Genomic DNA, 24,067 nt, shown 5'->3' with positions numbered 1-24,067 from the left:
ATATAATTCATAATATAATTAATTAATTCATCGAAGTTTTCGTAGAATGATTCGAGAATACGTATGTACGGTTCGTCTTCGAATAAATATTTGTTAAGTTTGAAAAGAATATCGTATACAGTTTCAATCATGCATTCCAGAGATAAAGTATTAGCCTTTAAAAGTTCTAAATGTTTCGTTATTTTAGGTATTTGTCTCTTTAAAGTTAGGACTTCTTTGGGTGATATTTTAAAATTAAAGTCTTCGATATCTTGAAAAGTAAAAATTATTCCGTCTAAAGACGCGTGAAGTTTAATATAACTCTGATTCGTCTTATCCTCTATAATGGAAAATTCTTTAGAATTTTTATCAGGATTCGAAGTTACTAATTGATATATATCATTCCATTTGTCCATAAAATGTTTCCAGGTTTCGAGAGGTAAAGGAAATCCTTTAAGATTAGTTTTTCTTCTAAGAAAAAGTTCAATTTCCATATCATCGACGAGACCGAATGTAAGATAAAGCGTTTTACTAAGATGAAATTTCGAATTAAGTTTCTTAAGACGTCCTTCCATCTTCTTTCTTTTAGTAACGGTAGATTCAGGGTTTTCGATAGGTCTTTTATTAGAAATTTCGGAAGACATTTTGGCGTGATGTTGCTCGTTCGGTTGTAAACTAGCGAATGTTGATTCGAAAGCGTTCGAATTCTCTTTTATATAATTATTGATCGGGAAGGGGGGGTGAGGGGGGTATGTAAGTGTTTTCGTTGATTCTTTTAATAAGTAAAGGTCCTAATAATATATTTATTTGATGTATTCTATGTTTAAATCTTAATTTATCTATTAAAAAATAATTTATTCGATCTTCGGGGGGAATATGATATATTTTTATAACATTATTAAATTTAACCATAATTTTTAGTTTATGTATTTTTCTTCTTCTATTTTAGTTAAATCATGACAGGTTTTAAAAGATTTAAGACGTATAATATCGGGTACATCGGGTATTCTCGGTATGTTATTTGTAGGATATCCTTTTATAAATTTACAAGTAGGAAATTGTTTCCAATGTTCTTCGAAAGGGTCTGAGATTTTCATCCAGTTATTTAAAATACCGTTACAGTGAAAACAGCGTACATGATCCCCATAATGTAAATAATAAAAGCCCGCTCTAGCTAAAGTTCCTTTATCAATTTCGGGGAAAGGAAAATGACAAAAACTGTGATATCTTTGAATTTCGTAGTTCATATTGGGGAGTCTAAATCGTAAATGAGAAATTTGTCGACGATGTAGAGATATTTATAGGAAGTTAAAAAAAAGGTGTATGACGTCAAAATAAATAAGATCGATATATACATTTTAAAAATATTTAATGACAATAAAATAAAAATACAAAATAATTAAGAATGAAAATTTAAAAATTAAATTTAAAAGTTTTACAAAATAATTACGAATGAAACAATTAAAAATAAAATTTAAAAGTTAATATTTTCTTTGTTTTTATACAAATACGAAGCAAATAGTACGCTTCTCTCAAAAGCGCACGGTTTTGAGCGATGGGAGAGAAATCGATGGGGGAATAAACATTTAACGGGGAGCTCATCCTCAATTTCCGTTGCCTTAGGGCAACCAATTTCGTTTAAATCAATAACGTCTTTAATATTAAACTTTTCTTCTAAAAAAGCGCATTTTTCTTTTCCTTTAGAAAAATAGGTAGCAACGTCTCGCGTTGCGTAATTAAATCATGCCGATAGTCTATGGGAAGGTACGTCACCATCTCGGAAAGAAATGCCGTGGATGTATCGGGTAGTATAAAAATTGGTTCTTCGGTTATCGGGATCTACGTGGTATTCATCGTACGGCGATTTGAAGGTCCATGAAATGACGGAGGGTGTTGATTCTACGGTAGCGATGGCCAATTCTTTAGGTATAAACGACGGACGCTTATTTTCTTTAGTTTTTCCCAAAAGATAGTCGAATTCTACCACGACTGATTTAGACATATTGTCGGCGAAAAAATGAAGAACCGTACCAGCGTAGTTATAGTTGAAGAGTACGAATAGTCCCAATAGGGATAGGTCCTATTTATACTACCCCGAGAAAACAAAAGTGGCGCGAAGATTAATGCTTATAATACCCTGTCAACTATAGTAATTACTGTCGAACATCGTTTGGTTTGGTAGAAATAATGTTTTTAAACATTTTGGATATAATAAATTCGTTTTTCAAAGGATCTTTCTTGAATTTTTTCATGAAAGAGGCGGAACTTTTTTTCTTAGATCTATGTAAAATATAGGCGATGCAAAAGGGTCCGCAAGATGAACTTGATAAGGATTGTAGTCTTCTTTTGTTATAAGACCATTTAGAAGAATTCGTTTTGACAAATATCCTGATTGATGGTACTACATTCCCAATAGCTAGTGAATCGAAGTAGTAGGCGTGTTTACGTCCGTCAAAGTAGATAGCAAAACAATGAAAACCTTCAGGCCTTTTAGGATCTAAATTTACTATTACCGATGAAGGGTAATTTATTATTATTCTTGGTAACATGTCACTAGGGTAAACCCCTTTGAAATGTTTATAATTCTTTAAAATAGTCGTTATTTCTAGGGCATTCATTGTGTTTAACTAACAATTGAGACGTTTCTATTCTTGTCAATTTCTAGCAAAGATTGCAATTCCGAAAATACGATACAACTAAGTGTTTTCGCGAGAGCCTTTTTAAATCCTAGTTCTAGCCTCAGCTGCCCTTGTCGAACAAGGTTCCAATGATTTGTTTGACTAGCGGAATTATCTTGACTTAAATCGAAGCAGAATATGGCGTAACCAGCTGCAAATTCTTCGAAACTAATGTTTACTCCTTGGTCACTATAGTGTGTGTCAGAGCCGCTGAAAAGAGTATAGTAAGATCGTACGTACAGCCCCTTGTCAAAGTCAGGTCTTAAAGGTTTGGAAGGTATTTGTTCAGAGTTTGCAAAAAACGCTATATAATTAAGTCCGAAAGTTTCAAAATTTAAAGGGTTTTTCGAGAAAGACCCATTATACGCCTCGCGATCTACGAAACATACTAAAGACCTATTAGGGTTGGGTCCTAAATATATATTTTCGATAGAAGTAGTTAATATGTTAGGAGAAATTGTGAAAACTTTCGTTTCGGTGCGAGTGAAAGCGTATTGAGCCGCTTTGACACTTAAGGTGTGCTCGTGTGCCAATAATATTTTAGGAGCGACTTGAACTTTAGGAACGTACAGAATAGCTTCGACTATTTCGTTTTTATACACTTTTCCGTCAGGCCCCATTAAACAAAACGAAGATTTGGCTCTATAAAGTTTCAATCTTAACCCTACACCATTAATTAAGAGTTTTGAAACGTTACAAAAATCCGAACAAAGAGCAAAATATGTTTCGAATTCTTTAGATTTCGCGCAAAACGATTTTCTTTTTAGGTATCCTTGGTTTTCCGTTAGAGAATTCATTTTCCCGGCAGTATCTTTATAAAACATAGCCGTTTGTAAATGAGAGTTCATAGCGTCGGAACCGTAAGTCGTTATAGTAGATATAAAGGCGTTAAAGGCGTACATATTAGCGGAAGCCGTAACGAGACAATCTCCGACGTATAAATCTACTCTTTCAAATTGACTATGTCCGAAATTATTTACCGGACCTACGTTATCCGTATCGCCTATATCGCCACCATTTTCATCGGTTATTTTATCTCGAGTGTATAACATTATTAAAGAAGTATCGGTACCTGGGCAATCAAATTCGATAGGTTGATCTCCTTTCAGAGATGTTAAAGGTTGTACAGCGATAGTTTTTATATTTTCGACAGACGTTTGCGTTGGAGGAATTGTATGTATGTCCAATTCCGAAGAACTCCTTCAGCCATTTTTAATTTGTTTTTTTTTATTTAATTAAAATTTGGAGAAAATATCACGTGGCGTCTTAAACGCTAGTTTTCTTTCAACTGATTTTAAATGATTCTTGACACGACGTTTTATAGTGTTTTTCTTCTTCTTCTTCTTCTTCTTTAGGCTATCTTTTTTCTTAATAGTTTTTCTTTTTTTAAGACCAGATCCGTATTGTTTTCTAACATTTTCTAACGTTTCGGTAGCTCTTCTTTTAACGGATTCTTGAAGATTTTCGCCTTTAACTACGTCGCTTAAAACGTTTTGAGACGTCCCTATTAATTGTTTTCCAACAAACTTTGCTCCTTTCACTAGAAAAGGGGCGACGTATCTACCGAATCTGGCCAGTATAGCTCCAATACCAAATCCGGTTTGTCCCCCATAGCCCCTTTGAAACGGTCATCCCAGATATACGCTATTTATAACCCCTTGACCCGTTTGGGCTTGATTTAAGTAATAAGTATTATAATAACATTGCTGATGGTTTTTATTTTCTATCGCCGCTGTTCGACGCATTTTATATGTAATTTACAACACAAAGTCCCGAATTGAAATGGGGCATTTTGTCCAAGATGATTCCTTATATCTATGGTTATCGTATCGAAATATTTTTTGGATAAGGGGCTATAATGAGGGGAATCGAATGTTTTGACGATCGTAGAGCCGTGTTTATTATTATAATAATCCACGGGTACGATTCTCAATAAAGGCACTGTCGAATTACCGACAATTTCGTTTTCGACAATATCCGTATAAATATATAATTCGGAAGGTACGTGAAAATTAAGACGCGCCGGATATTGGCTTGTGCCCTGTATATTTTTATTATCGACGAATCCTAAAATATCCGCCAAATGACGACTTAAACTTAAAAAGCCGTCGAGTCGATAGATTCTTTATTTTTCTGTTTTACTATTACGTGACAGCTAATTCCATCGTGAATTAATTTTATAAATGCCGAATTACATATTTCGGTATTGTTAATAACTAGCAATATATGATCTATAGATTGATAATTTCCAGACCTAATATCCTCCACGTAGTATTTATCAACGTGAACTTCTTCTTCATCAACTTCTTGATCTTTTTTTCTCTTTTTCGCTTCCCCATCCTTTTTTCGGAACTGTCAACGACTTCCCCGGGTGGAGGAGGGGCGGTGGTGGTAACAAAAAGGCGTTTAGAAGGGGGAGGTTTTTTAAATTTTTCTTTCTTTCGTTTGCAAGCTTTTGAATGTATTTCTTTTTTCCTCGCGAGTTTTTCTTTTTCGTTTTCTTTTAAAACGTTATAGAAACTGTTTGTATATATAATTTCTACTAAAGCTACTTCCCAATTTTTATCGGAACTTTCTAAATTAATAGGATTAGGTAATTTTGTAATATACGACGAGATTTTGTTCGAAGGGAAAAAATCCATAGAGGAGTCACTCGGTAGCGTCAGGTAAAATCCCGATTTGTTCGACATTTTCGGCTAACACCCAAGAATTTTGAGATTTGGGTAAACCTAAAAATTTCACGAAATATTCTAGTTTTCCTTTACGTTTTCTTTTCTTGAGAATAGATTCTATTTTGAAGCTACGAGGCTTGGAGCATTTAATGAGTTGTTGACTGTAGAAATACCCTTTTATATCTGAACCTTCCAAATCTTGCAATTTATATAAATGAGGAACTCTCGATTTTAAAATACCGACAATTTTAAATACTTCGATCGAAAAGTTTCCTTCGTACCCTTTAGCGAAGGCCGATTTCAGTTTCGACACGCGTACGTAGTCCCCCAATTGAAATTTGGGAGTCTTAACGATTATTTTCTTCGTTTTCTGGTCTTTTTTATAAATATTTTTATAAACTCTTAAAATATTGGTAGGGTTGACGTTATTCGGAGCCATTTTAATACTCGAATGATAAGCCGAATTATAGGCGTTAAGAAAATTATCAATTTGATCGATGTATCTGTAAGTATTATAATGGGTGAAATATTTATGCATTCGTGTTTTAATCGTTCTATTGAATCTTTCTACGAAAGGGGCGTGGTGAGGTTCGGAAGTCATCGTGTCGAATTTAATATTTCTTTCTTTAAGAAACTTTCTGACTTTGAAATTAACAAACTCTTTACCCGAATCGAAATAGATTTTGCGAGGCGAATTGCTTTTATCCGGAGAGAACATAATTTTTAAACCTTTCAATACTTCGTCGGCCGTCTTTCGCTTTAAAGGGGCAATGAAACCTTTTCTAGAGAAACAATCTATACCCATTAATAAATAATTGAAATTATCGTTATATTGAGAATAGGTTTTCATATCGACTAAATCCAATTCGAATCTGTCGCCGATATTAAAAACGGGTATTTTACGTCTAGGAAATGTTTTTAAAGGAGTTTTGTGTAAAGTATAAGCTTCCGAAGTTTCTAAAAATTCGCGTACATTTTTTCTCGAAATTCCTTTATCTTTTACGGCCTTATATAAAGATTCGATACTCGAAAATGAAGCGGGATGCGAAACGTCGAAATAGATTTCGTTTAAGGATTTTTCTTGATTGATCGATAAGTCTCCCATACTCCTACTCCTTTGTTAAATTTTTTCTTTTTATTCCCGGGGTTAAAGGAAGAACGCGTTTTCTTTTAGGTTTTAAAATTGACCTATTTGGCGTTTTTGCGGTAGTAGTTTTATTTCTAAGTCTTTTTTTAATCGGTAACGAACTCTGAGTTGTTGTTAATTGAAATGATTGGGATGTTGATGGTGGTGGTGGTGGTGGTGGGGTCGGTTGTTGTTGTTGTTGTTGTTGTTGTTGAAAAAATAATCGTTTAGTTTTTTTAACGTAATTTTCGACAAATGGTTCGAATTCTTTCCATCCAATAGGCGGGGATAATAAAACGTTTCCTTCGTCGAAATATTTAATAGCGTAATAAACTAATTCGCTAATATCGCTATTTAATACTCGAGAATCGTCTATAAAAACGGATCCGTCTTTATCAGACCACTTTACTCTTCTTTCGTTAGTCGACAAATAATTTAAAATATCTTTCGCGCGTGATCTATATTCCATAGAAAATAAATTAATCCAAGGTTGTAAAGAATTATGTTCTTGAGGATTTTTAGTCGTTTGATGTCTTTGCCATAATTGTTGATATAAAACCCATTTAGTTTTATCGTCTAAATTAACGTTGTTAATTATTTCGCGCATATCATTTTCCAAATTAGTTAACGTATTGACGTCGTTGGAAACCGGAGACGATTCGGGTTTTTCGTAGGGTACTAAAGTCATTTTTTTAGCGAATTTCATTTTCTAGAACTAAATAAAGATCCAATAACAGACGCGGCCAAGGGTAAAAGCAAAGAAAAGATCCCTCCGCCTTTTTGATTAATTAATAGCGATCTTTTTAATTTCCAATTAACTTTTTTATCGGCGATTTTTCTTAATTTATTTTTATATTTAGATAATTTTTTAAAATTGTTCGAACTTAATTTGAGATTTCCGTTAAGGGTATTAAGCGCGACTTCGCTTAGAGTTTCGATAAGTTCTTTATCGGCGTTTTTCAAAAGACCTAAACGTTGATTTCTTTTTAATTTACTTAAAGTTTTAATTAAGAGTATATTCTTTTTAGCTAAACTTTGACAAAAATTTCCTTTCCTTCGTCGTTTCGAAGAAGGTCTTTTACGTTTCATAGCCATCTTAAAAATGAAGCTAGGTATCGAAATTTATCTTCTTTTATTTAGGAACGTAGATAGTAATTTTTTCATTCGGGAAAATATTACTTCTAATTCTCCATTCCTCGGGACAATTTTGACTTAAATCGAATAAAAATAAGAATAAGGATTTTTGGTAGCGTCTTTGTAACTTTCTTGAATAAATTTCCAATTATACGGATCGATTTGTTTGAATAAAAAATTGACTTGCATTTTATCTCTAATTTGTCTAAATAAAATAATATATTTAGAGTTTAAAGATATTTCTCTTATATTTTTATGAAATAAATTTTGTACTAAAAATAAAACCGATATAGATCTATGATGACTATATTTAGTAAATATATCGGCTATTAAAGTACTTTTATTTTCGCTCATTAAATCGTCAATTATCATTAATATATTTTTAGAACCGTCGTAAATAGTAATATCATCCGGTAATCCACGAATAAAATTAATATTACTATTACTTTTCATATCGTCATAAAAAGGTTGCCATTCCGAATAATAATAATCAATTTGATCAATTTTAGGTTTAAACATATATTCTAATTCTTTAATAATTCTATAACAGAATACTGTTTTACCGCTACCGGAACTACCGGCTAACAATATCGATGCTGGATGTTCGAAAGGTATTATCATACGTCTTACTTCGAACTTTATATAAATACGAATGAATCAAAAATAAGAAATGCTATTAAATAAATAATTAACGCGTTCGCGCGCTCGCGCGCTCGCGAGGAAAATTAATTTTAAACGCGCGCGGATTTTACGCGCACGCGCCGCGGTAGGTGGTCGCCCCCCCCAAAAAATTTGTCCCTCCAAATAATTTTTTTTTAAAAGTATTTTGTAAAGAAAAAAAAAGACATCTGCTTCTTGACTATTTACTAAATTCTTTTTCTGCTCTAACCTTTCCACCAACGTTAACATTAAGCTGACAAACTTTTCTTGACCTACATATAATGTAGGGGGGCTGGGTTTCTTCTATTTTCAACAAAAATTCTTACCTAAAAATACCCTATACTCTTTGGAGAAAAAAAAATTTGACAACTTTCTCTTTTGGGGTAGGAGTGGTTACATCGTCAACCATAATCTCTAAACTTAAAATCCCAAAAGTAAAGAGATGGGGTTGTTACTAGGAATCCCATTCATTCATGTCAATGTTAACTACGTACTGGTCCTTTATTCTAACACCTAAATAATCTTCATCGGTGGTCAAAAAGACCATATGATTTTGGAAAACCCTTTTTTTTACTATCCCTCTTCTCTAAATATAAAGAGCATTTAGGCCTATTTTCGGGACCATCATTTTTGACTTGACCCAACACGAGTTAAGAGCAAAATTTTAGCGGTTAAAAGAACTCACTTAAAATGGATCGAAACGTACGATGTTCCGCTGGACCAGATTGGTAAGTAATATGATACTATTACCTTTATTGCGATTTTGTTTAATTTTAATTCTCTCTCTCTCGTAGTTTTTTGCACGGCGTTGATACGCCATTTTCACCCTCGCCTTTTCACGACCTAGAAACTTTGGCCCCTTTTGAAAATTTTATTTTTCAAATTCCATCACCTTCTCCACCATCACCATCATCAACCGATGATCAAAATAATGTTGCTTTTACGCTAACGCCATGGGTTAATGGACCCGGTCCAACAGTTGATAGTTTAAATTGCCATTCCGACATGTATGTATTAAACTTTTTTTTTATTTCATAAATCCGAATTACAATCACACGCGCGTCCTCACATCAATCACGCGCTTAAAAATGTTTAAATTATTTTTTCATCTAGTGTCAAAACGCAGTTCGAGACGTATCTCACTGGTCTAAGACCATTCATCAACGACGACGAATATGTGGATACGCTCTCGTCCCAACTAAACCGCCTTATTGACCATAATAAGGTCGATAACAACCAAAAGTATGAATTAATTTTGTTTAGTTTAAATATCTTTAGAAACCTTTTTTTTTATGCTATAACGTGTTTTCCCTAAATTCCTTTTTTATCAGTCAATTTACTAACAATTGTAAAGGCTTCGCGTAAGTTTCACATATATTTTTTTGACCCCTCTGGATTTAATATTAGTTCGTAATTTTTTTTTCTTATTTTCCCGATTAGCTCCCAATTGGAAATGATTCAGCTACGCGGCTTCCGCGCCAGGATGCAAATATTACAAATAAACATTCGTCAAACCATTCGCCATGGCCAGCTTGACGAATGTTTATTTGAAGGCCTCTTTTGCATCCTGGCGCATTGCATTAAAAAATATTAATTTTTTTAATGCCTTTTATTATTAAAAAAACACTAATTTTTAATGTTTTGATGCTTCTTAAAAAAAAAAAAATTCTTGTTAATACAAATTTTTATTAAAAATCAAAATATTACTTTTAAATGTTTTTAATGCGTTGCTTCTAAAAAAAATTATAAAAAATTGTTTGTTTTTTAAAAAAAGAAAATAAAACACTTTAAATTTGTAAACTGAGCTTTTATTTCACATTTTAAACTTACATTCCTTTAAAGTTTATAACCGTATGGTACAGTTTCGAAATTGTTAGGTAAAATTCTTACTTTATCTAATATTATTCTGTATACTTTAGTTTCATCGCGAGATACAACAATATGATTTGGTAATCTTCTAATTTGTTTCGGAATACGTATTTTAAAATCGGTATTTTCATTTTCTTCAATTTCTACGCCTAATAAGGCTTTAAGGTTTTTTATATTTATAATTTTCTCCGAATTTATATCGAGCCTAAATCCTTTCACTTTAGTAATATTATATTTTTTTCCCCGAGTCAGGATCGAGTATTGACATGCTATAATTTTTAGGACCTCCACTTACGAATAATTGACAATACGCGTTCTTGCCAAAACATTCTAATTCGTTTTTAAGTTGTCCCAAATAATCTCCCGTAGGTAATAAAGGGTCTCCGTTAGGGGATAAATACAGTAATGAGTCAGTGTCGCAATAATAGCAGGCTTGACCAACTTGTTCTAAAGACTCGAGTAAATGTAGTCTCGCCATTGCGGTAGTGTACGAGGCGACTACTACATTCGTGTGTTTGTGTTCAATTTCGTTTCCTTCGGTGGGTATATATTTAACTAGAAGCGTCTTTTCGTTTATAGTCATAATACTTCTAACTTCGATTTCGGGATTTAATAATAATTCGAATAACTCACGACCAGTTTTCAAAACTTCCGTTTTGGTTAAAACAGTTCTTTGCGCGAATTTTCCCCATAAAGAATTAAGCATTAATTTTGCCAATGATCTTAACCCCTCGTTTTTCTTAATATTATCTAGATTCAAATCGATACCTTCCATTAATTTGTAATTTTTAACGTATTCTCGCTTTTCTTGTTCGGTGTTACAATTTGAAGGAAAACCGCTAGCCTCGGTTTTATATCTTAAAAAGGTATCGATATATTCTTGAAATAAGCCTCCCTTTCCGGTGACTTTATCGTATTCGGTTATTTCATAAACCCAAGCTTCGATCTTTTTTAAAATCACGTAACCTCTATTAACCGCGTGCCTAAGTTCGTCAATAACCCAAGTACCGTTTAATTGTCTTTCGTGAGGCTCGTGGTTACATTCCTCTTGATTTTTAGTTTTGCAACACGTGTAACACAATGTAAAAACTAATTTATTATTAATTTTAGCCGGAAGAACCGGGTGGTATAGGTTAGACGGGGGCAAAATTTCGCATTTAAGTAACCCTTCAAATTCAAAAATGTCGGGTATATTCTCGAGTAATATTTTGGGGTGACCTACCACGTTCTTTTTACATTTATTTACACACGGATATAAAGATGTGAAATCTAAATAATGAATCTGTTCGTTACCCATTGTTTCGTGGAATGTTTTCAAGGTATTTACACGACCTCCGAAAAAACTATCTTTAGGATTCAAGGGTTCTTTAATTTTAGTTAATAAGTTCTCGTTCGATAGAAAATCGCTAATTTCGGGATTATTTTTCTTTTCTATATTCCACTCGCATTCCCAGATCGTGGTCAATTTTATATTATTTATCGATTCCAGCTTGTTAATTATTTTCATCGTTCGAATCCATCTAGTATTTAAAGTTTGGCCCGGATCACCCGATATAGGTTTATGTCTATTTAAAGGGAAGCAAACTTTACACCCGTGGAACCAACATCCGAAAAATTCAAACACTTCATTCTCGTACATCCCGTCTACTTTCATATTAAGGACTCTCGCTTCTTTCCCCGTATACGCCGATTGAATAGGAATGTTTCTTTTATGGCTTAACCATACTAACCATTCAATCGCCACGCGGGATTGATTTTCTTTAAGGCGGTATAAATTCTTGGGTATTATACCTATCGTATCTTTTTTTAAAAAGGTTTTCCCATACACGTGACTACAAACCCCTGGCATTGTCACAGCCCCGCATCGAAACGGATCTACACCGACTCTATCTATTAAAAGTTTACGTAATATCAAGCAACCTTTTCTCAAGATAGTCACGTCATTCGAGCAATATTTATTAAGATCAATTAAAAAATTAAAACCATTTTCAGATTGGGTTTCTTTGTTATACCATTTAAGAAACGATTCGTAATTTTTTGAGGTAAAATTTTCGCATCCATAGGCTTCTTTAGGGGGTAATCCTTTCTCTAAGACGTAATTAGTCTGCTCTTGATTGTTAATGTCGAAATTATGATCGACTACGTTAAAGAGAAAGTGGGGGAAATAGCCCTTAGATTCGTCATCCTCTCTAAAGCCGAAAGTGGCGGGAAATTTAGCCAGAGCTACTGGGGCGAATTTGTACGAGTCTAAGAATATTAAATTATAAAGTTTGATCTGATATACCTCGGTTCCGTTCACGATTAATTCCGGCTGCCAATTTTCGTCACGACCCATTATTTCTCTTAATAAAAATTGCTGGTCGTATTTACTACCATTATGACTAATTATATATACATTTTTAACGTCGGCCAGGGTTCTTAGGTACTCGATAAAACCGTGTATAGGATTCGATCCCGCGAATTTTCTTTCTCCGTTTCCAAATTGACCGCATAACGCGCAAAATCTTAAACTTATTTCGTCGACGCAGTTTTCGCAAACAATTTGGCTAATAAGTAATATTGGTTGATGTTCGAACCCTTTCTCTTTACCGTCTTCTTCGTACCGTTTTATTTGTATAGATTCTATGTCGAAAAACACGAAGACGAAACTCGGTTGATTAGTTTGTCTTTTCTTCGCGGACGAAGCTAAAAACGGAGTATCTTTGATTTTTTGAATGTAACAAAGATGGTCGGGACCCTGATATTTTCCACACACGTTACAGTAAATCTCTCCGCAGATATGTTTTTCCTTTCTTTTACTATAATCTATAACTTTAAAACATAACGTACAGTGAAATAATTTTTCGCAAAGAGGTTTAGGGCCTTGTAAATGACTTTAAAAACATTCCTCGCCCCTAAACGTTCTTAAGCATTTGTCGCAATTAAGGTTTTCGCCCTCGCAATTTTTATCTCTCAGGCATCTGTAACAGAACTCGTTACATTGATGATTTTTATATTGCCAATAAGGAACTAAACATTTAAAACAAAATCTGTCGTGTCCAAAAAGGGGTCTAATGTTCGTTATCACGTTATAATGATTTTTTTCGTTTAAGAGAAACAATCTCGGTCTCTCGTCGTCAATTTCCCCCAGTGCTAATACCGGCACGTTATTTTCGAATTTATATATTAATATGGAAAACTGGTTTAAACAGTTTCTAAATTTAACGAGGGATTCGGCACTACCGCAATCTTTGTTAGGTCTGACTCCCGCTTTGACGCAAAGCTTGAGCGCTTCGTCTTTTTGCTTTGAGTTATTAGACTTTCTAATGTTTTCCCAATGACGTTTAATAAACGTATCGTTGGTATTGTCATTCTTATACTCCAAATGCGCTTTCGCGACAACCAAGGAACGCGGAAGACACAATACATCGGTATTTACTATACGCGTAATTCCCCTTCGATCGCGACAAAATAAATTGTAAGGTTTAAGACCACCCGGTCTCTTACGGCCGTGACCTTCGGGGACCCTTACCGCGTGAAACGTTATATTTATAGGACCCATGAAAAATTTCTCTAGCTCATCATCGTACAATATCTCGGATATTTGCTCAAATATCGAATCAATGTCTATTTGATCCGCTCTTTGAAACGATATTTCTAACTCGTTTCTTAATGGTAAATTGTAACTACTCATAGATATTTGAATATAATCTGTTGGTTTGTACTGCCTTAAAACGGTTTCTACTATATTCCGAATACCTTCCATTATATCGTCCGTTATTTTAACGACTAATTTTCTTCCGTATAAACTAAATTGTTCAATGTATTTTTGATTCTGACTTATAATTTGGCAACACGGTAAATCGTTTATCAAAGAAGGTTCAACCCCTCTTCCTATTTGGTTATAGGCAATATCGTCCTCTTCGCTAGAACTAAAAGTTCAACTTCCCAAATCGATTCGTCATCGCTCGGATCAATCTCGTTGTTTTCATTTAGTTCCTCTTCTATCGCGTCTCCTTCTAATTTGTTGTTATTTTCTTCGAGATATTTCAATATATCCCTATCATACTGCGAATTCATAAAGTCTTCCTCCAGTGTTAAATTTTCATTTAATTCTAAACGTCTTTCTTCTATACTGTGTTCGTATAAAGATCTAAATGGTTGCGGTATAAAACTATGTAAAGTCTCTAATTCTTCTAATGTTTCGCAAGATTTCGGCGAAAGTTTGACGGCGCTCATAAATCGAATTATTTCTACGAACGCTTCCATAACTCCGAAACTAGCGTTCTTAAGAAATGTAGGTATTTCTAATGGAAAACTCTTTAAAGAATCGACGTATAGAAAATGGCATAGGAAAAAATAAAATCTATAAATTTTTTCGATAGGCCAAGGCCTACAACAGGCTAATTCCTCCAATTCCCAAATCAAACCTTCCGCGTCCATAATTTTGGAAGGTTCTAATATTTTTGTCGATAAGTGCGTGTTTCTCAAGACGACTTCTGGAAAACTATTACGTACAATTAAGGTACAACTCGGTATTTATACTCTTTTAAGCTACCCTATTACTTGCCTTGTAACTTTACCTCCTCACCCCCTCCTCAGCGTCTTTTATCTTTTCTTTATAGTTTGACATGTTAAATAGTAAATAAGTTCTTTTATACCGAAAAAAGAAAGACTTTAAATACCTTTAGTATAACAATCGGGTTTTCCTATTATTCATACCTATATTATAAAAAATACTCCTCTATGTGTCAAGAAAAGGAATTAAAAGAGGACCCCTAATTATAGGTTGTCAACAAGGTGAAATGAAAAGGTATTTACCAACGTTTAAAAGGTCATAATTCACTTAATCTTCGCGATCCCCTCAACAATAAAATAGTAGATAAGTTCTTATACCTAAAAAAGAAATACCTTTAGTATAATTACTGGGTTTTCCTATTATAAAAAATACTCCTCTATGTGTCAAGAAAAGGTAATAAAAGAGGACCCCCCCCCAATTATTGGTTGTCAACAAGGTGAAATGAAAAGGTATTTACCAACGTTAAAAAGGTCGCAATTCGCTTAATCTCTAAGAGAAAATAAGAAAGATACGAATAATAGAAAGTCTTTGTGCGGTGTTTTACGGGACCAGGTGATATATTGTTACTACCCTCACTATTTTCAAATAAAAGCAGGTCATTAGTTACTGATAATTATTAGTTGTCATTCACCTGTCAACATGGAAACAAGTCGTAATGAAAGGAATATACCAAAGTTAAAGCCCAATACTATTGTTATTTCTTTGTGTTTTATTATAATTCTGGGAATTTTGGAATTTGTAAATTTATGGTTTCAGAACTTTGACATTAAGATAAATTTAAGATCGAACAATGAGACTAAAGACTATCCATCTTATTTACATTTACAACAATACCCTAATAGTACCAACGCTAATTTTCGAGTATAAATAGGACCCTTACTTTATCTTATTACCCACACTTTCTCGACGAACACCGACCAAGAAACATGGAACACGGAGACTCTAACAGTAAATATAGATTTTTTAGCCCATTAACTCTCTCTCTTAATATTTAAAGAAACTCTGTCTCTTTATTTAAGTCTCTTTCTACGACCCGAATACCGGCGTCAGAAGAAAAATCTCTATTTCTCCGATTAAGAAAATCAATACCCGCTTTCATTTAAGCGATAAATTATGCTTAACTTTCGGATTTGAGAATTTACACCTAGACATAGAACTCCGTATTAACAACAAAAACTCTTTCGAAACCTTCGCTTTAACCGACGACGAGTTTCACAATCTGCTCTTGAAGATTGGTCCTCTTGCCGGTTGGACATCGGGGAACGAACCCCGTCAATTCGAAGCGCTACTTTCTGACAACGGCAATAGAAAAGTAACTGCTCTCGCGTCTAAAGATTGTTTAAAATTTTATTCCGAAATCAATGATAAAAAATTGTGCGAAATAACTCTTAACTCCTTTGAAGCTTACGAATTAAATAGAAGCTCAGAAACCATTAACAGTCATTTACATAGACTAAGATCTCATAAGGTCGTATTCAGAACCATGATTGAAGTTATAAATGATTATCTTTCAAGCATTTACGAAATGCTTTTCGACACTAAAATACTCCCCTCTCATTTATACATGATTGAAGAACACGAAAAATTTGATCGCGTTTACAGTTATTTTACAAATTACATCTCCCCTTTTAAAATTATAAAAGAATTTGAAGAGAAATTGAAAAATCAAGAAATTGAAAACGAATTTAACAGTTACAATATCTTTAGTATATTAGCTGGTCAACTTTATATTTTAAAGGATTGCATTAATTTTTAAAAGAAAGTCTTATTAAAAGGCTTTTTTATGTTTTGTATTGTTTTTATTAGGATATTTGTAACATTTGGATATTATTTCTGATGTATTTTATATTTTAAAGGATTGCATTAATTTTTAAAAGAAGTCTTATTAAAAGACTTTTTTATGTTTTGTATTGTTTTTATTAGAATATTTGAGACATTTGAATATTATTTCTGATGTATTGTCAATTTTCTTATAACTTTAGTTATGTAATAAAGTTTTTAAACTTTATACACGTTTGGTATTTTTTGAAAAAAACATATATTAGGGTCTTGGCCATCTTGTTTTCCTACTACAACGTACCCTTTTAAATAAGATCCGAAAAGAACAAATCTGAGCTTAAAGAGGACCCCTCTCGACTCGAAGAAATTCTTCTTTTTTTCCTCAAATAAGGTTGACCATAACGACATCTAGCGGTGAAAAAAATATCTTTCCCTATAAACCCCAAAAAAGTTTCGCCTCTCTAAAACATATATTTTACCTGTAATACCTAATGGGGTGAGGGGTGGATGAAAATATGGTCGTCCAGGTTCCCTATAAACCCCCAAAAAGATTTTCCCTATAATACCAAATGGGGGGTCGGCAAAGGGGGGTCGCAGAAAAAGAGGACATATATGGGGGGAGGGGAGGGGGGGTTCCCTATAATACCAAAGGGGGTCGGCAAGGGGGGTCGCAGAAAAAGAGGACATATATGGGGGGAGGGGAGGGGGTGGGGAGTTTTCCCTATAATACCAAAGGGGGTCGGCAAGGGGGGTCGCAGAAAAAGAGGATATATATGGGGGGAGGGGAGGGGGTGGGGAGTTTTCCCTATAATACCAAAGGGGGTCGGCAAGGGGGGTCGCAGGGGAGATCCATTCCCTGTACTGCCGTACTATTCTCTAACAACTGGTAGGGTCTCCAAACAATTAAACACACATTTGAAACAGTCGAATAAAGGAAGGTTTTGACTGGAGCTTATTATTTCTATTATTTAATCTTTTCGCTCATTTTCAAATAAAAAAGAGTTAAAAATATTCGAAATTTTTCTCCATAAAAAAACATGTTTTAAACTTTTTGTTTAAAAAGTTTTAAACAAATTAAAGTTTTTTTTTTCATGGCTGTTTAAAACAAGTTTTAAACCAAAGTTTAAAACAATTTGTTTAAAACTTGCCAACCCTGGTTAGTGACCAAGGATAATTGAACTAAGTTAGCGATCAAGGGTAAGTTTCCACTGTGAAAACGAAGGAAAAGATATTTGAGCTGGATTGGGCGGTGACTGTCATGTCAACCAGTCAGGATTGACACTTTAAATAATGGACACGCAAAGCCCTAAGACTTAAAAGGAGCGCCCGCTTTCACTCCTAAGGTTTAAAACGCTAGTTTCTAAACAACTTTAATTAATAATAAGATTGAATTTCCAGATATTAATAAAAACTGTCTTTGCCGACAAAGGCGACAAAAAGTAAGAGATAATTTTATAAATTAATTTCCTGAAGTAAGAGATAATCAAATTTTCACTTTTCAAATCATGATTCTAAAAGAAATGTTTGAAAAGAATTCTTATCTTAGTTTTTTTCACCAAAATTTCATTTGACGAAAATAAATAACAGTTCTTGAAAAGAAATGTCATTTCCTGGGATATTTTAATAATAATAGCTTGATATCAGGGTTTATTTTCGACTAACATGTGCTTTTCAGAGGTTCAAATACTCGGATATCAGAAAAATTGAACTTGATGAATTTAAATTTTGATATTTTAATATTGGAAATAATGTGGAGCGGGAAATTATATAGGCCGTTTGACTGCGATACAGTGGTGGGAATTTTCAGAAGAATCTTCCTTAGAAGGGCGCTATCACGCCTTCTAACCCATCTTTTCCGTAGAAGAGAGGGCAACACTATAGAAGCTTAAGGGCGCCTTCTTAGAAAAGAAGATTGGGTAAAAGAAGAACCAACTTCCTTCCTACTACCCTACCTTCCTTCCCCAGACCGAAAAATGCATGGAATGGAGCTTTAGCTTTCGCGAGCCTCCCTTCTAAGATTTGGAAGGTACTCCCTCGAGAAGGGAGGTGAACCTTCTTTTTTGGGAAGAAATATCCCTTCAGAACTAAAGAAGGCAACTGGCTGGATAAGGATGTTTACCTCCCTTTTTTGGGAAGGGACAGTGGCAAAGAAGGGAAGTTTTGGGGGAGGGAGGGAATAGGTATTGCCCAAGAAGGGAATTTTTGTTTTTTTTCCGTGATGTAAACAGCCCGTGGAAGGTTTTAAGGCTTCTTTCAATGGGAAAGAAGTTCTGATAGGTAAGGTAGTACAGCTCTATTATGAAATCAAATACGAGAAACTATCGGTAGATGATGTTATTCCACCAAAGAAAAATTTATGTATTTGAAGATGTGAATTTGATTGAATCGATGATGATCACTGAACATTTTCAATTTATTAAGTCACTAGTATGTAGTAATTACAAGTATGCTTTTTTTATTGATTGCAATTACTAACTTTCTGCCCTAATGAAATATTAAACCTAGGCCTATATGTGAATTATGTTAAAGATTTTAATAATAAGCATAAAACTATGGATTTTAATATGAAGCATAAAATTACGGAAAATTTCAATATTAAGCATAATTACGGACAATTTCAATATTGAGCATAAAATTGCGGATTTAAGTATTAAGCATAAAGTAACGAATTTTAATGTTAAGCATAAAATTACAAATTTTAATATTAAGCATCAACTTATTAATCTGTGACGATCAAATCAAAGCAGCGATTCCAAAACAGATTCTGATAACAAACTCGACGAAGGTAAACAAAAACTGGCATTTTTATTCAATTGGTTTATGTGTAACCTAAAGGGGAGCCACCGAGATTTGCGGTGTTCTCTTTGTTAGATGCTAGCTCCGCGGCGGGCCGATGAATATTTTTACCCAGCAAGTCTTTTGTGGCGCCCTTTAATCATAGTAATTTTGCACGGCTAATAAATATTTCACGTTGTGCACATTTTATTTTTATCCCAGCCTGGAATCCGTTGGCAACTATTTTCGGAGCGCAAGATTCGGATTCGGATTCTGAAGAGGAAGAGGAAGACCAAACACTAAAGGCGACATAAGATGACGACGGTTGAGAGAGAAAAGGCTGCATAGCACACTCCCTGCTATTAGTTGTAAACGATGCCATTAAGGCCAATGACAGCTCGAAAGAGCTACTTGAAAATCTCCAAAACTGGATAAACTTTTTTCGCAAATTGCCTAAATGGACAGAAGAGTTAAAATCAAGAAGTGGCGGCGTTGATTTAAAAATGATAGGGGGTGTTCGCTGGAGCGCTGTTTTTCTGGGATTGGAACGATTCACAAAGGTAAGTTTATTTTAAGGGTCCATATTTTCTAGAAAGAACTTCTGAATGTTTTTTGTCTAACTTCAATTTGAAAAGTTAGACAAGCATGTTCTCATAGAGAATATTTTCAACAATATACAAATATATTCCAGGATAATATGTTGAAAGCAATGGTTTACGCTTTGAATAAAGCCAAAAAAAACCGAAATGTCCAGCTAAAATAGACTTTCCGTTGCCAACGGAAGAGGACGTCGAGGACGCGAAGGAACTCCTCGAGATTCTGAAACCTTTAAAGGTCTCAACAGACTTCTTTCAGAAGAGTGGTCCACTATCCTCAAGCGTTATAGGGGTTCTTTTGACCGTTTTCCAGGACGATTTCAGGGTGGAAACGAAAAAATTCGAAGATATAAAGATCGGAGTCCTGGAAAACTTTAAAAAACGGTTCTCGTCAACGTTGGAGGACCCATTTTACATAATGGCCTCTCTCCTCGATCCAACCCAGAAAAACATACTTTTTGAGAGTAGGTATCTTATCTATGTACATGTTTATTATGAATATCGAACATCATTAGGCAGAGATCAGTTCTTATTATGGTAAAATTTTGATCTGTTGCTTTTCCAACTTTGAAGAATTAAATTTTGCTAATTCTTCGTGGCAAAGACAAGCGCACATGTTTTCATTAGAGAGAGTGTGTTACTCGAAGCTGCGCAGGATCCCACCCTAAGGTTTGACACAGAACCAAAGCCATACTCGCCGTTTAATAGGTCAGACCTTGAAGCCACCGTACCATGTAATGAACGCAGCCCTATGAGAGAATTGGAAAATTACCTTTTACAACCGAGATGTCTACAGGCTGACATTGCCTTAGATTATAGGAGAGGTCACGAGGAAAGCGCGCTTGAAGAAGCTGTCTTTCGATAAAACACGTAGCAGACATTCTAATGTACCGAGAATACAACAGAAAATAAAAATTTTGCAATTGTTTGAAAATATTTTGATTTCGTTTTGCACGATTTTCCATTGGATAATACCATAAGTAATCCATTACCCTTTAGCTAATTAATTTTGCAACAATCCACGGCTTTATTATTATCAATACGCGTCAATGTGAAACTCGGAGAGGTAAGGACCGGTGTGGGGGGTATGAACGAATAATCGGTTTCACACTTTGCACAATCTCATTCTCCATGACGCCTCAGTTAAGCAATAGACCAGTACCGTTAGAAAGGGGGTGTAGACGGTGTATCTCTCCCTCTAGGCGCTCTCTTGTAAGAGGGGATACTGTACACGCCCAGTAGGGGATTACACTGAGCTATGACGTTTCCATACTGACACTACTCTATAAACGGCAGTGTGGAAAATCAGGAAAATATCAGAGTAGGGAAATTTGTTAAACATATCGCCATACTACAGATGGAACAAATTAACATTTTTAATTTTTGAAAATTTATTTATCTTTTACGATGTGTCTATTTTCTTACGGCCTCCTTTGTTATTATGAAAACATGAAAGAAATTTTTTAATAAGGTTACTAGTAGTAGTTATAAAGGCTAGTAATAAGTCTATAAGAAAGTAGAAGTACCGAGCTCCGTGTTATTATTTGGAGGCAGTTACGACTTACGAGTTGAGGTAATTTAGTTTAAGCAGAAGCAAATCAATTAAAGTTAGAAATTTTCATACTTATGAAAGAGTTTTTATTAACTTATGGTAGTAATGAATCAATGGTACCGAGAGGGGTTTGGCTTAGTTACGGGGACTTGACGTCAATATTGGTAGTCTAGATTCTAGAATCTAAATTGTGTGGCGGCTGTGGCCTGAGCTGACGACGTTTAATAGAGTGGTTTCTTTCCCATATATGACAACGTCATTACCATGGATAAAGAATGCGCGTGAGGAATTTGTTTTCATTCTACAGGATAGGCAGCTCCCTATATCGGGCGACAACTAATTCTGTATATACTCTGTTACAACTTCGGTTGTCAGCACGCGCAAAGCTATTCCTTAATGCAACTTAGCTTTGTGCGTGCTGTCAAGAGATCAAAAACTTCAGGATTTAAAATATCCGTGCGTTTTTTAGCTCAAGTACACGGACCTCTAGGCCTTAGTTTCAAATATTTGTAGTAGGCTGTAAGCAATTTCATAAGTATTTGAAAATTAGGCATAGAGATCCGTGCACTCGAACTAAAAAACTCGAGGATATTTTAAATCCTGAAGATCCTGAATTTTTTGGTCTCTTGACAGCACCTACAAAGCTACGTTACATAGAGATCTAGCTTTGGGCGTGCTGACAACCGATGTTGTAACAGAGTATAAACAGAATAAGCTGTCGTCCAAAATAGGGAAAACAAATTCTTCACGCGCATCCTTTATCCATGATCATAACCCTCTATCTCTTACTTTATTGATATCGCCCTTCCGGGGGAAAAGAGTATTTTCACTTACCAAAGTCGAAAACCGAGGTAAGAGATATGAGAGTGTGACGTCAAGAGAAATTATATAAAAACGTCTTGGTTTGGACCAAGGCCGAAAAAACAAACGATATGTGTGAGGTTTATCAATTGACTGAAGTTTCAGATATTGAAATTTTTTCTAGTTATTTTTATACACTCAATCCTTAATCAATATTTAATTCAATCAACTGATTTTACTGTTAATCGACCTAGTCCCTCTAAATTAATTGAAAAAATTACATATAAACGCTTTTCAAGAACAATTACATTTTCCGAAAACATTTTATCGAGAAATTAATTTATCATGTTGAGGATACAGTATTGAATATTTGAAATGTTCTACTGGATGTCTAAAACAAGCAAGCGAACTTTGGCATAACTCGAATGGAAAATGTAAATATTTGATCGTGGATGCCAAACAAGGGTGTTGCGCGAATTTATACATTTAATTTCGTATATCGAAATGCTACATTTCTTTTGTCGCCTCTTTGATGGTAAAGTTGCACTGGAACTTCCTTTTCCGTACTTAAGAATTCTTGGTCATAACTCAGTCTATGGTAATATTGGCTGAGTGTGTTGCGACGGCTCAGATGACCCATACACTAAAACCACTGGTGATTATAAAATGCCATATATTGGGAAAATAGAGGGAGGGAGGGGGTGTCGGAGTTAAATGTGACCTTCTTGGCATAACTAGTAATGAATGATGTGTTTAACCATATTATTTCCGCGGGAAATGAATATAACAAGTCTGAGAAGTATTTCTGTTTATGTGATCTTTACCCTTTACCACACAGGATAAACTTTGTTGCTTTGTCTTAAGTAGACGACATTCACTCTAAACGACAGTCTTATCAACAACTTAAAACAGATTTAAACTTCTTTTGGTGCAAACCTGAAAATTTGTCAAGCCAGCAACAATTAAAACTATGTCGGTCAAGATGCTCACAAGTTAGTGAGCATCGACACGAAATCCCTTCAAAATAATTAATTTCATGATAAAATGTTTTCGGAAAATGTAATTGTTCTTGAAAAAGCGTTGATATGTAATTTTTTCAATTAATTTAGAGGGACTAGGTCGATTAACAGTAAAATCAGTTGATTGAATTAAATATTGATTAAGGATTGAGTGTATAAAAATAACTAGAAAAAATTTCAATATCAGAAACTTCAGTCAATTGATAAACCTCACACATATCGTTTGTTTTTCGGCCTTGGTCCAAACCAAGACGTTTTTATATAATATCTGTCGCTTCAGTCTTAATGTAATTAAATTTTGAGTAATTATGTTTTCTTTACCGATTATTATTATGTCCAATTGCGATGGTCAAAACATGTATCTAGCAGGGCCCGAACGTTGCACCTTCCGCGTGTTAGGCAGGGCTCGAACCCGGGACCTTCCGCGTGTAAAGCGGACGTGATAACCACTACACAATGAATACTTGGTTATTCTGAGTTTTCGAAGAGATCTAGCTTATTATTGTGTCCAATAACGATAGTCAAGTCATGTATCTACCAGGGCTCGAACCTGGGACCTTCCGAGTGTAAAGCGGACGTGATAACCACTACACCATAGATACTTGGTTATTTTGAGTTTTCGAAGAGCTCTAGCATTATTATTATGTCCAATCACGATGGTCGAAACAAGTACTTCTGTAATTAACTAAAATTAACATACTTAGACTTAATTGTTTCTGATTAGACTAGCCGATCGCACACCCTGAATACTTAATTGTTAAATTAAGAGTATTCCGAAAAGTAACTTCGCTCTAGTTTTTCAGTTAGAGGTGGTTAAATATCACGAAAAACCCCATGTTAAGCTCCATAGGAAAATTGGTAAAAGCATG

The 24,067-nt window shown here is 34.5% G+C and overlaps 4 protein-coding genes and 1 non-coding gene across 5 annotated transcripts; 2 read left to right on the top strand and 3 right to left on the bottom strand.

Moving 5' to 3' along the window:
- Nucleotides 1-5,306: 5,306 nt before the first annotated feature.
- On the bottom strand, nt 5,307-6,434 carry LOC149662841 (uncharacterized). The gene has a single exon (XM_089842338.1). It carries the CDS (start codon nt 6,432-6,434, stop codon nt 5,307-5,309), a length of 1,128 nt encoding a protein of 375 aa, XP_089698464.1.
- Nucleotides 6,435-8,588: 2,154 nt separating this feature from the next.
- On the top strand, nt 8,589-9,981 carry LOC149662840 (uncharacterized). Its single transcript, XM_089842371.1, has 5 exons — nt 8,589-8,977; nt 9,044-9,256; nt 9,363-9,491; nt 9,581-9,610; nt 9,690-9,981. Exons 1-5 carry the CDS (start codon nt 8,940-8,942, stop codon nt 9,841-9,843), a joined length of 564 nt encoding a protein of 187 aa, XP_089698497.1. The 5' UTR covers nt 8,589-8,939; the 3' UTR covers nt 9,844-9,981.
- A 366-nt stretch (nt 9,982-10,347) lies between these two features.
- Nucleotides 10,348-13,863, bottom strand: LOC149662839 (uncharacterized). Its single transcript, XM_089842336.1, has 2 exons — nt 13,341-13,863; nt 10,348-12,923 (listed from the first exon to the last, which is right to left on the bottom strand). Exons 1-2 carry the CDS (start codon nt 13,861-13,863, stop codon nt 10,348-10,350), a joined length of 3,099 nt encoding a protein of 1,032 aa, XP_089698462.1.
- A 580-nt stretch (nt 13,864-14,443) lies between these two features.
- On the top strand, nt 14,444-16,757 carry LOC149662838 (uncharacterized). Its single transcript, XM_089842370.1, has 2 exons — nt 14,444-15,624; nt 15,696-16,757. The coding sequence occupies exons 1-2, from the start codon at nt 15,603-15,605 to the stop codon at nt 16,430-16,432; spliced, it is 759 nt and encodes a 252-aa protein (XP_089698496.1). The 5' UTR covers nt 14,444-15,602; the 3' UTR covers nt 16,433-16,757.
- Nucleotides 16,758-23,727: 6,970 nt separating this feature from the next.
- TRNAV-UAC (transfer RNA valine (anticodon UAC)) lies at nt 23,728-23,800 on the bottom strand. Its single transcript has one exon. It is a non-coding gene; the product is annotated as a tRNA-Val (tRNA).
- Between the last annotated feature and the right edge of the window lie 267 nt (nt 23,801-24,067).

Source organism: Phalangium opilio, unplaced genomic scaffold (genome assembly GCF_054372755.1).
Source record: "Phalangium opilio isolate 3A_F unplaced genomic scaffold, DU_Popi_V2 ptg000063l_1, whole genome shotgun sequence".
Lineage (NCBI taxonomy): Eukaryota > Metazoa > Arthropoda > Arachnida > Opiliones > Phalangiidae > Phalangium > Phalangium opilio.
Note: the sequence above shows the minus strand (reverse complement) of the source record. Positions and strands in the feature narration are given on the sequence as shown.

Excerpts from the sequence above, each read along its gene's own strand:
- LOC149662841 (XM_089842338.1), bottom strand. The coding sequence starts at position 6,434 with ATGGGAGACTTATCGATCAATCAAGAAAAATCCTTAAACGAAATCTAT.
- LOC149662840 (XM_089842371.1), top strand. The coding sequence starts at position 8,940 with ATGGATCGAAACGTACGATGTTCCGCTGGACCAGATTG. Across the intron at positions 9,492-9,580 it reads AAGGTCGATAACAACCAAAA|TCAATTTACTAACAATTGTA; the intron begins GTATGAATTAAT and ends CTTTTTTATCAG. Across the intron at positions 9,611-9,689 it reads AACAATTGTAAAGGCTTCGC|CTCCCAATTGGAAATGATTC; the intron begins GTAAGTTTCACA and ends TTTCCCGATTAG.
- LOC149662839 (XM_089842336.1), bottom strand. The coding sequence starts at position 13,863 with ATGGAAGGTATTCGGAATATAGTAGAAACCGTTTTAAGGCAGTACAAA. Across the intron at positions 12,924-13,340 it reads CAGACCTAACAAAGATTGCG|ATTATAGTAAAAGAAAGGAA; the intron begins GTAGTGCCGAAT and ends TTAAAGTTATAG.
- LOC149662838 (XM_089842370.1), top strand. The coding sequence starts at position 15,603 with ATGGAACACGGAGACTCTAACA. Across the intron at positions 15,625-15,695 it reads GGAACACGGAGACTCTAACA|TCTCTTTCTACGACCCGAAT; the intron begins GTAAATATAGAT and ends TCTTTATTTAAG.